This window comes from Tiliqua scincoides, chromosome 13, assembly GCF_035046505.1.
Source record: "Tiliqua scincoides isolate rTilSci1 chromosome 13, rTilSci1.hap2, whole genome shotgun sequence".
NCBI lineage: Eukaryota > Metazoa > Chordata > Lepidosauria > Squamata > Scincidae > Tiliqua > Tiliqua scincoides.
In genome coordinates, this window is record NC_089833.1 from 16543617 (window position 1) to 16559656 (window position 16040).

The 16040-nt window shown below is 48.1% G+C and overlaps 1 protein-coding gene across 1 annotated transcript in view; it reads left to right on the top strand.

Annotated features, from left to right (window-relative positions):
• ADAP1 (ArfGAP with dual PH domains 1) overlaps nucleotides 1-13140 on the top strand; it is a 47101-nt gene extending 33961 nt beyond the window's left edge. The window contains exons 6-11 of the mRNA XM_066640649.1: nucleotides 743-889; nucleotides 4875-4958; nucleotides 7045-7107; nucleotides 9417-9488; nucleotides 11464-11692; nucleotides 12868-13140. Of these exons, the coding sequence (XP_066496746.1) occupies nucleotides 743-889; nucleotides 4875-4958; nucleotides 7045-7107; nucleotides 9417-9488; nucleotides 11464-11692; nucleotides 12868-12896 (624 nt within the window). The 3' untranslated portion in view covers nucleotides 12897-13140. The remainder of the gene's footprint in view (nucleotides 1-742; nucleotides 890-4874; nucleotides 4959-7044; nucleotides 7108-9416; nucleotides 9489-11463; nucleotides 11693-12867) is intronic.
• Nucleotides 13141-16040: the final 2900 nt, after the last annotated feature.

A 16040-nucleotide genomic window follows, 5' to 3' on the forward strand; every position in this document is an offset into this window, starting at 1 on the left:
AGGGCAGTTTAAGCGAGAGAATCCACACAGGGTCGAAAGCTGCCTTTGGGGGAAGTGAGAGTCCACCACAGTCCATCATGAGCCACTGTTGTCCAGCCTGGTGGCTTTTCCTGGCAGTTTCAAAATGCTGATGTAATGCTGGGCTCGGCCAGCAGGAGAAGGGGGAACTGTCTTGCACGGCTGCAAACCCATGCCTGCATTTAAGTGCTCAGCCTGGCCCAATGCACGGCTACTCCAAAATCATTCCCACTGAGTTCAGCGGGACCTAGTCCCAGGCAAGCATGAAGAGCATCACAGCCATAGTGCATTTTGTTAAATGTATGCTTATTTAATGAATGCACTGGCATCAATTTTAAATGTTCTTCTGTATTAGCAACATGTGGGCATCAGTGCACATAAATGAGGTCTGATCTATCAGCACCCCAGTGAATATCTAACAACACTACTTACCGTGTGGACAGAGGTTGGCCCCTAAAGCAGTCTGGACTCATGTAGGGCTTTAAGGGTGAACACCTTTACTTGGCATGGAGACTGGGCACAAACTGGCTACCAGTGCAAATGGTTCAGAACTGTTCAGAATTGACTTCCAAGGCAGCTCTGCACAGAGCTCACCCCTTTGTGTCTCGGTGGAACTGCTGGAAGAGGGCGACGCCTTCAGGCTGCCTTTCTCTGCCCCCGTTCACTGCCTTCGCCCTGACTCCTCACTGGGTGGTTTCATTTTCTTTTGCTTTCCTTTTTCCAGGCGAAAGACCCCAAAGCTGTGATGAAGATTGAACACTTAAATGCCACTTTCCAGCCAGGGAAAATAGGGAACCCGCATGGACTGCAGATCACGTACCTGAAAGACAACAGTACGCGGAACATCTTCATATACCATGAAGATGGCAAGGTGGGTGCGCCGAAGCAAGAAAAGGAAACTGGGCGGAGATGGTGCAAGCAGCAGTAGGACATTGCAAGGAGGTGTGCTTCTTTTCCAGCACCTCCAGGAGGAATATGGAAATTCTTGCATTTACCTGCAGTTCTGTATCAGCTGGGACAGCAGATCCCAGACTGTTCCCATCCAATTCCAGGACCCACCAGGGGATAGTGACCCAATTTTTGGTGGTTTGCAAAACTGACAGGGCAGATTGGGCTGTGTGTGTCAAGGATTAAACTAGCTGCTACTTGGGGGGCGGCACTGCTGCCCAGTCACCATTATAGCCACACCCCTTGGCGTTTATAAATTAGGCAACAGCCTCTAGGGCAGTGGTTCCCAAACTGTGAGCTGTGGTGCCCTGGGGAGCCACAGAAACCAGCTAGGGGAGCTGCGGAATCCTAGTGAAAAACCCTATACAATGGATAGGATTGTAGCCCTAATGGGAAGCTGTGGCCAGTGGCCCAGTAGATGAAGGGAGCTACCAGATCAAAAAGTTTGGGAACCACAGATCTGACCCAATATTGTCTCTTCTCCCACGTGGCAACTCTCAGAGCTCTCAGACAGAGAGGTTCTTTATCTAGCCTTGCTGCCTGAGGTCCTTTAAACTGGAGGTGCTGGCATTGATCCTGAGACCTGTGTATGAAGCACATGCTCTGCTGCTGAGCTGTGGGCTCACTGCCGAATAAGCCTGCAAGCCTACGGCATGGCCGAGCTTCACCCCCTGTATGCTACGAGCAAGCAGGAACAGGGGCAGTAGCTCTTGAGGGCACCTGTTTGGAATGCAGTGAATCGCAGTTTCAATCCCAAGCTCCTCAAGGTAGAACTGGGAATTGCCTGCCTGAAATCACAAAACTGAATGGCCTGTTCTCCCCCACTCAACGCCAAAAGCAGGAGCCACTCCGATGGCTTGCCCCCATTTGGCAATAGGTGATCCAACTGGTTTCACTTCACCTCCTGGACCCTTCCAACCTTCTCCCACCCCCCCTTTTTTAAAAAAGAGATCCTGTTAAAAAGATTTTGCTCGTGGTTTCTCCTCCTGGGGGTGGATGCAGGCAAGCCACACCTGCCCGCTCCACATGTCGGTGGTTTATTTTCAGATCTCTCTTGCTTTAGCTCTGACTCAGCCTACCGGATGACTGCTCAATCCCAGCACCCAGGAGTTTGTTCTTTAAGCACAGTGGGAGTCTCGGGCAGAGCACATGGCCGCACGCGCATCCCGAAGTCTTAATTAGCTCACAGAGCAGAGCAGCTCTTCATTAGATTGCCCACTCACACACATGCGCACATCTTTCGTCCCACTCTTCTTGGCAGGGGGTTCTTTGTCAGCATGCTGAAGCCATGTGCAATGCAGGGGGCATGGATATGTGTAGGGCCCACTAAAGGCTGTGTGCATGAAAACAAATGCATGAAAACGCTCGCTCTCTAGGAAGCGACAATATCCTTGTTTGCTGATGCTTTTCACCAGGGCCGCTTTTCCACAAGAAGCATTATTTACCAGTTGCTGTTGGTTTGATGTTTCTAAGGCATCACCTATGTGTATGACACCATACAGCAGCAATTTTCAACATTTTTCATGTCATGGCACACTGAGAAGGCACTAAAATTGTCAAGGCACACACTGCACTGCTGGCGCACACCCCTGTGGCCTTACTCTAATACAGGGGTGCCCAAACCCCGGCCCAGGGGCCACTTGCGGCCCCCAAGGCCTCTCAATGCGGCCCTCAGGGAGTCCCCAGTCTCCAATGAACCTCTGGCCCTCCAGAGATTTGTTACAGCCCATACTGGCCCGACGCAACTGTTCTCAGCTTGAGGGTGACTGTTTGACCTCTCATGTGAGCTGTGGGATGAGGGCTCCCTCCACTGCTTGCTGTTTTACATCTGTGATGCAGTAGCGGCAGCAAAGGAAAGGCCAGCCTTGCTTTGTGCAAGACCTTTTATAGGCCTTGAGCTATTGCAAGACCTTCATTCATTCATATAAGTTTATCTTTAATATATTCATTTATGTAAACTTATGTAAATTTATTCAAATTTTAGATGTGAATTAATTCTTTTTTTCCCCTGGCCCCTGACACAGTGTCAGAGAGATGATGTGGCCCTCCTGCCAAAAACTTTGGACACCCCTGTTCTAATATATGACCCTCCCCCAAACTCCCACAGCGCACCAAAGTGCTGTGGCTTAGTGGTTGAAAATCACTGCTCTGCAAAGAAGCCTGCCCCAAGGAGCTTGCAGTAGATTCATTGCTGGACAGGCGAGGGTGAGGAGCAGAAGCCGATGGGAGTGAGGGCACCCATATGTTCTGTTTAGGCTTAGTTTGGGCAGGCGTGTGCAGTCTTTAGACCCCTGGAAGGTATAGGAGTGAGTCGCTTAACAACCTTCCGCTTAATGATGGTCCACATATACCATGGTGGTCAAAGCACAACAAAGAGGCTCTTAATGAGGCAGTCAGGACACCCATAGCCTGCAGCAGAGTGTCTGTTTACACAACAAAGAGGCTCTTAATGCAAAGAAGAGGCCGTCTATCTCCCATAGCCTGTGCAGCCACCTGGTTTCTGGCAGGGAGTGTCTGTTGACACAACAAAGGCAATAGATTGGTTTGAATGTTCACTTAATGACTTAATGAATGTTCAATCACATAACAGCTGGGGTTGGAGAAGTATCCCCATCGTTAAGTGACACACACCTGTGCTGTGTTTTGTTAAAGTCTTGGAAGCTGCCAGCAGAGAATGGCATTTTGGGGAGGCAGGCTGTGTCCAGACAGGACAAACACAACTGCAACTGCCACTTCAGTTTACCAGACTTGTAATTCACAGCTCTGGCCCAGCTGACTGCTTTCAGTTTCCTTAAGCCCAGGCTGTGCCTGACTCGTGGCTGACGCGCCCTCTGCAGGCTGTCTTGTGTCACTGCCACCTGGGGTCCCTGCCTCAAAAGGTTTGGCAGCCTGCAAAGACTGAGAAGCAGTGGCGTAGCCACTGGGAGTGCAAAGCACTAGGTTTTGCAGGGAGCCTCACTGCAGCTTGCAAGTGGCTCCTCCCCCTTCTGAGCCATTCCAGAGCCACACCTCCATTTTACTCTAGAGGCCTGGAATGGCTCTGAAGCCGAGGGGGGAGGAGTTGCTTGCACAGGGCTGTGAGGCTCCCTGCAGAATGTTGTGCTTTGTAACCCCCTCTGGCTACGCCATTGCTGAGGAGTCGTGTTTAGGAATCAAGGGCAAGCCTGCCTGCAGTGTTGAGGCCTTTTTTTTTGTTGAATTCCATCCCTGCAGTGTGAGAGTAAATCCTCTCCGCACCCTGCATGATAAATGACAAAAATTGCACCCTGATGCAGGTATTACATGTTCAGATGCATTTAAATCCAGATCAAACCATTTAGCATTTTTATAGTGCTTTTCTGAGTCTGTACAGCAGTTCACCTGCATTAATTTGATATCTTTACAAGGATCCTGCATGTTGAACACATATTATCAAGTTGAACACACATTGTTATGCCCATATTGCAGACTGTGGCAGAGAAGAAATGGCTTGCCTAAGGCCACCTGGTGCATGGCGGGGTCAAGATTCAATCAAAGCTGATTTGCAGCTCAGGCATTTAGCTGCTGCCCTACACCAGCTCTGAGAGGTATTAAACTTAAATTGGCACAGCATCAGCGGAAGTAGGGAAGAGACACCTCTGGGGGTTAAGAGTACCTGTTTGCAAGCAGATGATATCTCTTGAATTGATCAGCTGTCAAGAGGGCCAGATATAGAAGTAGAACTTCATTGTTCGTTGAATGTGTTTACTCAGTGGGGAAGGCTCACCGCTCAGTGACGGAGCGTGTGCAGAAAAACTGTGGCTTATTGTCATCTCCAGCTAAGGTGGGAGAAGACTTCTGACCATTGGACCAATGCTATGACTCAGTATAAGCTCCTCTATGTGTGCATTAAATTTTCCATCCCCCCCCCTTTGTTTCTTGCCTCCCAGGAAATGGTGGACTGGTTCAACGCAATCCGCGCAGCCCGATTCCATTATTTGCAAGTGGCGTTCCCTGGAGCGAGTGACACTGATGTGAGTTCACAGGCTGAATACCTGGGGAAGGCTGTGATCTTGGGGCTCGGGAATTGCTAGCATGAAAGGGGTCCACTGTGGGGATGCTCTGCAGCTGCAGAAAGTCGCTGTCAGCATCTCCACGGAGGACTTTAGAAATGGGCTATGTCGGAGTGCCAGATGCAAGGGAGGGCACCAGGAGGCAGGTCTCTTGTGTGCTCCCTGGGGCATTTGGGTGGGTTTCAGGCAAAAGGTTATCACTCTGCTACCCAGGCTGCTTGCAAACCAAGGCACAAAAAACTCAGAACAAAAATTTAAAACTAAAGGCAGTTTACTCACGATCTGATGCAGATTTATACAAACATTTTACTTGCATCAAGATTCTTGAAACTGGAAGACCAGGAGCCCTAAATAGCTGCCCCGGATGCATGTAAGTGTGATAAAAGCAGTAGTTAAAAACAGAGATTAAGATATACTCTTCTGTAATGCAACAGTCAGCAAACAAGAAGCTATATATGCACAAAGAGGAATGAGCAAAGAGCACACCCTTTAGAAAGACCATTAAAGGGACCACATACAATTTCATTTTAAAGAACTAGATACTCAACTGATGAATGCTACTCAGTGTTGCTATTCCCCAACAATGGTGGGCCGCTGTGAGATACAGGAAGCTGGACTAGATGGGCCTATGGCCTGATCCAGCGGTGCTCTTCTTATGTTCTTATGACTGGGGAAGACCTCTCCCAAAGTCCTGGAGGTTTGCTGTCAAGTCAGCTTTGTTTGTTTTGGTTTGTATTTTTTAAAATTATTTTTCACTTATTTTAATACCTCCCATCTTCCAAGGAGCTCAGGTTGGTGTACCTGGTTCCTCCGCTCCCCTTTGAGGTAGGTTGAGGCTGGTCACTCAGGAAGCTTCATGGCTGAGCAGGGATTTGAACCTGGATTTTCCAGGTCTAAGTCCGACTCCTGAACCACTGCACCATTCTGGCTCCCTTTATTTACTTTTTCAGCATTAATGGACAGTTTTAATATGCAGTTAATGCACAGTGCTTAACAATCACCTTATAGACTGATTTCTTTCAGCAAGACGCTTTTATTGATTGCTCCATCAAATGAGTGAAATGAATTGCAGTCCACAAACTGGTTAGTCCTTAAGATACTTGGCTGCTTTTTCTTGATCTAGAGCAAGGGTGCCCAAACCCTTGTGGCCCTTGAGGCCTCTCAATGTGGCCCTCAGGGAACCCCCAGTCTCCAATAAGCCTCTGGCCCTCCGGAGATTTGATGGGGCCCTCACTGGCCTGAAACAACTGCTCTCAGCATGAGGGCGACTATTTGACCTCTCGCATAAGCTGTGGGATGAGAGTTCCCTCCACTGCTTGCTGTTTCACGTCTGTGATGCAGCAGCGGCAGCAAAGAAAGGCCAACCTTGCTTTGTGCAAGGCCTTTTATAGGCCTTGAGCTATTGCAAGACCTTCATTCGTTTATATAAGTTCATCTTTAATATATTCATTTATGTAAACTTATGTAAATTTATTCAAATTTTAAATGTAAATTAATTCTTTTTTTCCCTGGCCCCTGACACAGTGTCAGGGAGATGATGTGGCCCTCCTACCAAAAACTATGGACCCCCCTGATCTAGAGTTTCCAACTGAACATTCTGGAAGTGGCCAGCTGGTGACAGCAGAAACAGAGCAGAGCGCCGCCATCTTTGAAGATTTAGACCTGGCCTGTCTCTTACTACACAGCCACCCTGATTCAGTGGGAAGCAAACCATTCTGACATCATTCTTGCTCTTGGCAAAATAAATGGGTGATCAGCATGAACCTTGGCTGGATCTACTCCTTGGAGTATAAATCACTGCAGTTCATATTCTGCTGATGAAAAACTCCTGTACTTGGGATGAGCTAGCCTTCTTCCTGCACATAAGGAGAGTCAGGCTGTGTGAGAGTCGGACATAAGGATTTCAGTGCTTAGTTACAATGCCATAGTATACCTCAGTCATCTCAGAGGGCAGAATCCTGTGATAGGATTTCCCTGCTAATATCTGCAGTAACTGTATGTTTCTTCACCTCTTCCCTTCCCGGCCCCTCTGTTTTGTCAATTCTAGCTTGTGCCAAAGCTTTCAAGGAACTATCTGAAGGAAGGGTACATGGAAAAGACTGGACCAAAGGTGGGCCCATCCTGTGTTTTCTGTTAGTTCCAAAAGCAAGTGCTGTATATTCTTTCTTGCACTGTTTAGAAACCATCAGATGGGGGGGGGGGGGAATGTAGTTTGGGGTGTTCTACAATGCTGACCACAGTGTCTCCAACTGTCCTTCAGTGTTCTTTTTTCTCCAGTGCTTGGTTTGGGTAGCAAAGTTTCTTACGCTTTCAGCTCTGCGTGTAAACTGGAAAGAGACGGCTGAAACATTCCTGTCTTGGGTGCAATTTCTAGCTTGCATATTTTGGCTTTTAGTAAGTCTAAAATGGGGGGAATCTGCTGACCAAGATAATAAAAAGTGTTTTGCAGAAAAGCAAGGGTCTGGTAATATCTTTTTACGAGGGACCTGCCCCCCCCCCAAAAAAAGACACTTTAAGCAAGCGTTCAAATCCTCCAGAATTTTGCAGCAGGCTGGATGGTTAAGCAGTTAAAAAAAAAAGGGGGGGGGGAAGAGTTTAATAACCTCATGATCTTGTGTTTTGTAATAGTCCTGAGATGGAGTGCAGGAAGAGTTATTGTAGATGGAAGTTGGTTAGCTTCACCAGTGGCGTAGCTAGAGAGGTTGCAAAGTATGCCTCCATTTTGCACCCATTGCCCAGAATGGCTCTGGAGGGGCCGCTTGCATGCCACGGTGAGGCTCCCTGCAAAACTTAGTGCTTTGCACCCCCTCCAGCTATGCTACTGTGGTTCGCTAGGCATTAGATGCTCATTTTTAGAGGCATCCAAGGCGACTGGGACAAGGAAACAGTAGTGACTCCCTCCCCTTTAAATAATCTAACATCTAGCAATTAATATTTTCATTTCTGGCACCAATCGAAGCACTCGGAGCCCTGTAAGGCAGAGAGCGGAAATGAGAGAGAACCGGGTCAGACTTTGTTCTGTAAAGCAAAGCAACACTGGAGGCTAAAAGCTGAACTTTAGCAAAATACACGGGTCATGAGGAATCTCATAATGGGGCGGAGTTTATTATGTTTATTATGATGACTGCATCATTGCCGTGCAACCTTAAAATGGTGACTGTATTTTTAAACTGTTTGGACAGCTGAAATCTTAGGATAGCTTACCTTGTAAATAGCAGTCTGGAGGACCAGCTGTTGGAACAGGCTGGCCAGCTTGAGGCAGACTTCGATGCAGACAATCAGAAACAGTTTAGGATTAATGAGCTTATTTTGCATGATTTATTATTCTGTATAATTCATGCTGGTTCTTTGTTGCTGTCTTCAGTGGTTATTACTGCTCTGTGTCCCAGTTTGTTTAAAAATATCACTATTTTAAAGTAGTGTCTTTATTCATAAAGACCTGATTCCAAAACTTTTTCCTTCTTGTTTATGCTGGCTCTCTTAGTCTTAGGGAGCGGTCAAGGAAGGAGAGACAACGCAGCCATTACAGACTTAATCTGGTCTCTGAGAGTTCCATAGGCACTGCCCACACACCATTTCAGGCATATTTTTTTGCAATAATGAGGACCGGAAACTTGGCTCATTTTAAAAGTGAAGGCACTGGCTCTGCTGCAGCCTTATTACTTTTCTCTGCTCCTGGGGATTTGCTGCATGTGCACAGCCCAATTTTTTGGTCTGGGAATTTTGCAATGAGGGCCCGGGAAATGCAGCCACTCAGGTGCAAAGGCGCGAGTCTTGTTCGCTCATCACATTTTACCGTATCTATCCTAATTAAGACGACACGCTGGAAAATTATTTTCTTGTTGCCTTGAGTGGAGAGCTTTAATCAAGCCATTGGCCTCTGTGATTAACCAATTCTTTAACGGCAAATTATATAAGTCTCATATACAAAACCAGATTTTAAACCCAGCTGCCCCCTGCAAAAAGAAATCAGTTCTGGGTTCGCATTGTTGCACACAATTTGATCTTGTCTTTGAATCTGGGCATTTCATTTCAAGTTGCTTCCCTCCCTCTGCCAGCCCCCCAAGGAACGTCTTATCTGACCGTGGCTGCTGTCTTCTGCATGCCTGCTAGGAAGTAAACCCCACTGAACGCCATGGGACTTCCTTCCAAGTCGGCCTACCTAAAATTGGACTGTATATTTAGCTTAGGAGAAGCCGTTCCTTTCAGGTGCTTACCTGTCAACATTTGTTGTAGCAGAATGATTCAAGGAAGATGCTCCTGCCAAAATCTTCCTTCTACCCATAGAACTCTGGATACAACCCACTTGGCTGCATCCTGTTAAGATCCCAGACCTACTTAATGTAGGCAATACTGTGTTTCTGTTCACGTGAAAGACATAGCTTCCTTGATATTTGACTCTGCTTTCTTGCTCTTCAGCAAACGGAAGGCTTCAAGAAGCGTTGGTTTACCATGGATGACCGAAGGTTAATGTATTTCAAAGATCCTCTGGTAAGACCCATAATTTCTGTGGTGTGTCAAACAGAGCTCCCAAACTGGTCAGAGCCCAGGCCATGCAAAGCCCAGCAACACAGTTTGGGGTTTCCAAGAAATTCCATTGCTCCCCAGAGTTTGAGTAAATGGAACTTGGGAAGACTGAGTGTTACCAGGGCCAGTGAGGACAGGTGTGGCTCTGTCTAAAATTAATGCATGACGATTATCTGCCAAAACTTTTCTTGGATGCAAGCTGAAGAATGGCAGAGAGATGGCAGAAATCTAATGGTGAGGACAGACAGGCAATGCAGAAGGCCTCAGCAGTCAGGCTGTGTGGGGTGGGGCATTCCGGCAACTGAGCCCCCTAAGCCACACTGAAGCTCCAAAAAAGTTGTTGCTTGGGTAGTTTTGCTGGAGATGATTTCAAGAAAATCGGCAAACGTTCCAGTAAAAGAGATTCTTTGCCTCCTACAACAGCGTTTCTCAAACTGGGCCGGGACCTACGTGGTGGGTTGTGACCCAATTTCTAGTGGGTCCTGCAGAGCCTCCAATGAAAACACGGGTGATGGAAAAATCAGATTACTAATTGCCTCAAGCCCTGAAGCTATTCAAAAATCAGATTGCTTCTAACCGCCCTGCAAAGAGCTGAGCTCCTGCAGTTTGCATGCTTGTGTAAATATAGGGAGATGAGTGTCCCTTTTCGGGTGTGTTTTTTCCCCTAAGTCTGTCAGTGATGGGTAGTGGGGGGCAGGTGATGGCTGGGTCGTATAACTCATATAACCAAGCCCCTCAAGCATTGAGGCTGTGCATTAGGGCTGCCTCATTATGAGAAATTGATCCAGTTTTTTGCAAATATTATGTGTAAATAAATAAAAATACTATTTAGACCACATTTTTAAAAGTCTCCTAAAGTGAATTAGTTCCTGACACAGTGTCATTTTAAAAAGTGGTCCTGGTGCTTAAAATGTTTGAGAACCACTGCTCTAGAACAGTGTTTCTCAACCAGTGGTGCTTGAGGTGGTGTCTGGTGGTGCATGCAGGAGCCGGACCAGCAATGCAACGTGGCAAGCAGCAGGAGGGGCTTGGTGAGCAAGTGCCAGTGTGTGCTTTTCGCGCACAAGCTTAAATGGACCAAAGGTAGGCAGGCAGCTGTTTACATCCATAGATGATTAACTCCTTCTGTTTGCACAAACCCCAAGTCTTGCAAACAAAAAGGAGCTGGGGAGGAGTTTGCGCGCTGTTGTCTATAAACCCACAGCTGAAGGCGAAGTGGGAGCCTGGCCTTGATAAGCTGGTGCCCCCTAAGTTTTGAGAACATAAGAACATAAGAACAGCCCCACTGGATCAGGCCATAGGCCCATCTAGTCCAGCTTCCTGTATCTCACAGCGGCCCACCAAATGCCCCAGGGAGCACACCAGATAACAAGACACCTGCATCCTGGTGCCCTCCCTTGCATCTGGCATTCTGACATAGCCCATTTCTGAAATCAGGAGGTTGCGCATACACATCATGGCTTGTACCCCGTAATGGATTTTTCTGCCAGAAACTTGTCCAATCCCCTTTTAAAGGCATCCAAGCTAGACGCCATCACCACACCCTGTGGCAAGGAGTTCCACAGACCAACCACACGCTGAGTAAAGAAATATTTTCTTTTGTCTGTTCTAAGTCTCCCAACACTCAATTTGAGTGGATGTCCCCTGGTTCTGGTGTTATTTGAGAGTGTAAAGAGCATCTCCCCATCCACTCTGTCCATCCCCTGCACAATTTTGTATGTCTCAATCATGTCCCCCCTCAGGCGGCTCTTTTCTAGGCTGAAGAGGCCCAAACGCCGTAGCCTTTCCTCATAAGGAAGGTGCCCCAGCCCCGTAATCATCTTAGTCGCTCTCTTTTGCACCTCCTTGGTGTGGATGGTTCTGTAAGTGAGCCCAGGATCCCCCCATGGCTCCAAAAACATCCCAGTGTTCTGATGCTGCTTCATCTCTCATCTCATAGGATGCTTTTGCCAGGGGGGAAGTTTTCATTGGGAGCAAAGAAAACAGCTACAAGGTCTTGGAAGGCCTCCCGCCCTCCACCCAGGGAAACCACTGGCAGCACGGCATCACCATCGTCACTCCTGACCGGAAGTTCCTGTTTGCCTGCGAGACGGAAAGCGACCAGCTGGAGTGGATTTCAGCTTTTCAGAAAGTGATCAGCAGACCGATGCTGCCGCAGGAGTACGCAGGTAAGACCGGAGGCGAGAGGCCGGTCTGGGAGGGGGCTGGACTTCAGTGATGGAGCTCGTGGTGCAAAGGTCCAGCAGCTGTCTTCGAAGAAGTTAAGCCGACGAAAACTGAAACACACATGCAATATGGGGGGCCCCTGTGTCGGCGGATCCAGGGCTCCCCCAGGCCCCCCCAGGCACCTATTACTGTGCCCTTCTTTTATGCAGAAACGCTTGCAGCGCTTTTCTTGTTTAACAGCCTTCCTTAACTGAAGAGCAAAACGTGCAGGCAACCAGCCTGCAGGCTACAGGAAGCAGGAACTCCTGGATGAGATGTTTGGCTCTTCAGTTAAAGAAGATTGTCAGACAAAGAGACACGCTGCAAACGCTCCTACGTAAAACAGTAATGGGGTGCTGGGGATGCTGTTTGTACAGGTCCCCCCATATCTGCATCCTCCGTTACCAGTTTATTTCAGTGGTCACAACTCAAGGTACATCGGATACAACCTATAATTCTAATGGAAGCTGATTTATTCAGGAGGTCTGGTCTAGAGGGTTGAGCCTCCATTTGCCTGAAGATAACATCCGAAGGTCGCCAGTTCGAGGCCACCGGCACCCTGCGACCTTGAAGCAGCTGACAAGCTGAAGCCGAGCAATTCCATCTGCTCTGAGCGTGGGAGGATGGAGGCCAGAACGTGCGGCCAGATCAAGAAAGAAACACTTGAATGTTGTGGTTTCTTGAAAGATAGAAACCTTCTTTCAAATTGTAAAAATCCCTGGTTGGCAACCTTCAGTCTCGAAAGACTATGGTATAAGCCTACAGCACCCGCTATTCCCAGGCGGTCTCCCATCCAAGTACTAACCAGGCCTGACCCTGCTTAGCTTCCAAGGTCATGGTATAAGCCTACAGCACCCAGTATTCCCAGCCGGTCTCCCATCCAAGTACTAACCAGGCCTGACCCTGCTTAGCTTCCGAGATCAGACGAGATCGGGCATGGAAAGACTATGGTATAAGCCTACAGCACCCGGTATTCCCAAGTGGTCTCCCATCCAAGTACTACGGGGATTTAAAAATTGCCTGCCTATGTAAACCGCCTTGAATAAAGTCTAAGGAGAAATCTGAGGACCAAGAAAGGCGGTATAGAAATACCTGTATTATTATTATTATTATTCCTCCTTTCTTTCCCTCCCTGCAGTGGAAGCCCATTTCAAGCATAAACCGTAGCTGCGTCAAGCCACACAAAGCCAGTAAGTGGGGAAAAAAATCTGTTTACAATACAAGAACATTGCAACGAACAAACAACGTCAACAGTGAGAAGATATTCAGCGGATGACGCTAAGACGATACGCTGGGAGGCGCCAACGGCGAGGAGCTGCCCACAGGGTTGCTGAGCCGACGTGGACGTTCAAGAACCGACGCGCTTCCCGAGCCGGAGGTGATGCTGCTCTGACATCTCAAGCTGCCCGAGGCCCCCCCCTTGGCAACATTCTCCTTGAACTTGCCCCCTGTGTGCCTCACTACACTCGGTAAGGAATGCTCCCCAAAGCAGCACGTGCTGTTGGCACAGGGACTTGGAGGGCAGCCCATCAGTGTTCCCCCCGCCCCTTCGCCCCCCTGCGTACTTTGCTCTTGGCTAACCTGTAACAACAAAACACTCTTGTCCAGAATATTTTCTTAAAGGGTTTAACCACCTTCAAGATCGCCCTTGTGGAGGAGGCGGCTCGTAGCTCAACCGCATCTAGAAAATGCCCTCGGAGGGGTGTCGTTTGCTCGGCTTCCACCCACAGTCCACATCTAGGAAGGACCAGTAAGAAGCCCAATAAGAGCCGTGCATGACGCTGCAATGTGAACAAACGCTGACCCCCCGCCTTGCTGCCGTGGCCTACGAGGGGTTTAATTTATGGCAACTCTTTTAATAGCTAGTTCCATTCTTTTCTGTTGTTGTTGGTTGTTTGGCTCTTCTCATCCTATGACGCTTCCAGTGTCGGCACTGAAGGTTGGCATCTTCTTGCAGAGACTGTCACAACGCTTGGGTGTTGGCCCCCATTGCTGGGGGCCTCGTCAGCAAGGGAAGATCCAGCTCCCCTCCCAGGCCTGGCACGTTCTGAGCCAAGATGAACTGGCACGACTGCAGGATCCAGCAAGCTTGAACACGCAGCCACATAAGGTCTCCGTAACCCCTCCCGCTTTGGCTGCGCGCTCGGGACTGCAACAGCCAGAGGGATGACTGGGCACTTGGCAGGCCCAAATATCTGGTGGATGAGCTGCATTTGAAGAGTGCGATGAGGACAGTCTTCAGCTTTTCAGAGCTTCGTGTATTTCATTGTTTTAAAGAAAAGGCAGTGATTCGTTGTGAGAATTCAAAGGCAAGCAAACCTCTTACACATAACCTCATTTTTTAGTGGTTAAAAGTTTTTGGCTGTGCTTTTGCTTACCCAACCAAACTTACATTCCTCGTTTATTTATTTATTGGATGTTGGCTTCCTCCCAATATGGTTGATTGCTTTGTGGCTGGGATAGTTTTGATGTGATTGTCCTGTGGCCAATGGCGAGCAGGAGCCAGCAATTAGGCGCTGAGTGCTTATTTTGGGCATAAGCCCCTTTGGACACAGTGGGACCTGCTCCCAGGTGGGCGTGCAGGGGAGCAGGGTCCGTACCCCATTGCTTTCAGCAGAAGGAGCCAAGTCAGTATATCAGTCTCTCCTATTGAAATCTGTAGGACTTGCATTTAAAAAGTGCTCTAATTTTGGCTGGGTTGTGGCCTGTGCAATGGGATTTTGGCTGAATTACGAAATGGCAATCTCTCCCACGGCAGCGAACGGAGGAGTTTCGTGCATCGTCCTGTGAGCATGAGAACCGTGACCCCACTACTCACTGAGGGCATGGGAGTGACTTTCAGGGTTACTTCTGTGCTATAAATCCATCGCAAGGACATGTACTTAACAGAGTAGGGGACGTTCTAAGAAAACTGGAGAGAATCCTGGAACAGCCTGCCAAGAAGGGAATATACCTAGACTGTTAGTAAGCAATGGATTAACTTTTTTTTTAAAGTGTATGTGCAGTGGCATAGTTGAGGGGTGCAAGGCAGTAAATCTTGCAGGGAGCCTCACTGTAGTATGCAAGGGGCCCTCCCTTTTGAAGCCATTCCAGCTGATAGGAGGCATAGGCCTCTGTTTTGCTCCCACCCCCTGGAATGGCTCCAAAGGGGAAAGGGAAGGGCCCCTTGCATACTGTGGGGAGGCTCCCTGCAAGATTTACTGCTTTGTAGCCCCTCTAGTTATGTTATTGTATGTGGTCAAATGGGGACCAGTTTTGGCCAAATGAAAGCACCTGTAGAATTTTTAGTACCAGTTTTTATCTGTTGAATCCATACCTTGCTGCTTACTTACTGTACTGATAGCCTCACATGGAGGTTAACAACTTTCAAAACAGCTGGCAGCCAGGATTACCATTATAATTGGGGATCCTCCATACCTCAGTGGGCGCCCCAAGGGGTGTAATGGGCAGCCTCCTGCCCAGATGACTTGCACAAGTGAGCCAAGTTGGATGGTAAGTGCCATTGTTCTGGGGGTTTATATACACATTTGTGTATTTCAGCAAGAGCAACACTACGATTACGAGCAAATGGAGCACTGTGTCTGTGCTCAGACATTCTGAGCCAGCTTCCTCAGATCTCCGGAATGCTCTGCCCACTCCGTGATCCTCAGGGCAACTAACCCATCTTGCAGCACTTGGAGCTGGTCTTGCTGTCATGGCTGCCACGTTTGTCAAAGCACACAGTTGTTGCGATATCACTTTTAACTTGCATTCTCACTTGCCTGAAATAATTGTGCCCATCAACTCATAACGCAGCACAACAGTGAAGAATGTTTCTGATTGTGAAAACTTGGCAACACTTGGGTTGTGCGGTTTCATGATGCATGTAAATGTTATCAGTGACTAATTGGGGTTTTGCTTTTCTTAAAGCAGACATCCAAGTGAGTTCTAAGTAGGTCGGTCCAATGCGGAACAAAGTTGCCACGTGAAAGTAGATTTTTTTTGTACAGTTAGGCTAGAATATATAGGAAACAAAGTAGGCCCCTATGCGAGTCCCAAGGACTTGTCCACTGGTGACAAAGATACACAGAACTGGAAAGCCTTCATCAGACACACTGGCCACAATCCAGTGTAGGTGAGGTGCATGTAAGTCTGCTGAAATCAATAGACTTAAAGCACTCCTACATTTTGTGCTGGATAATGGCCCAGTTGGCAGCAAGCTAGGAAAGAAAGGGTTAACAGCTTGTTAGTGAGGTAGGATGATTGCTTCCCAGAGGAAGGGGGAGGGGGGAAGAAGATGACCTCAAAGTGTTGAAAATAAGTTTTTTCAAC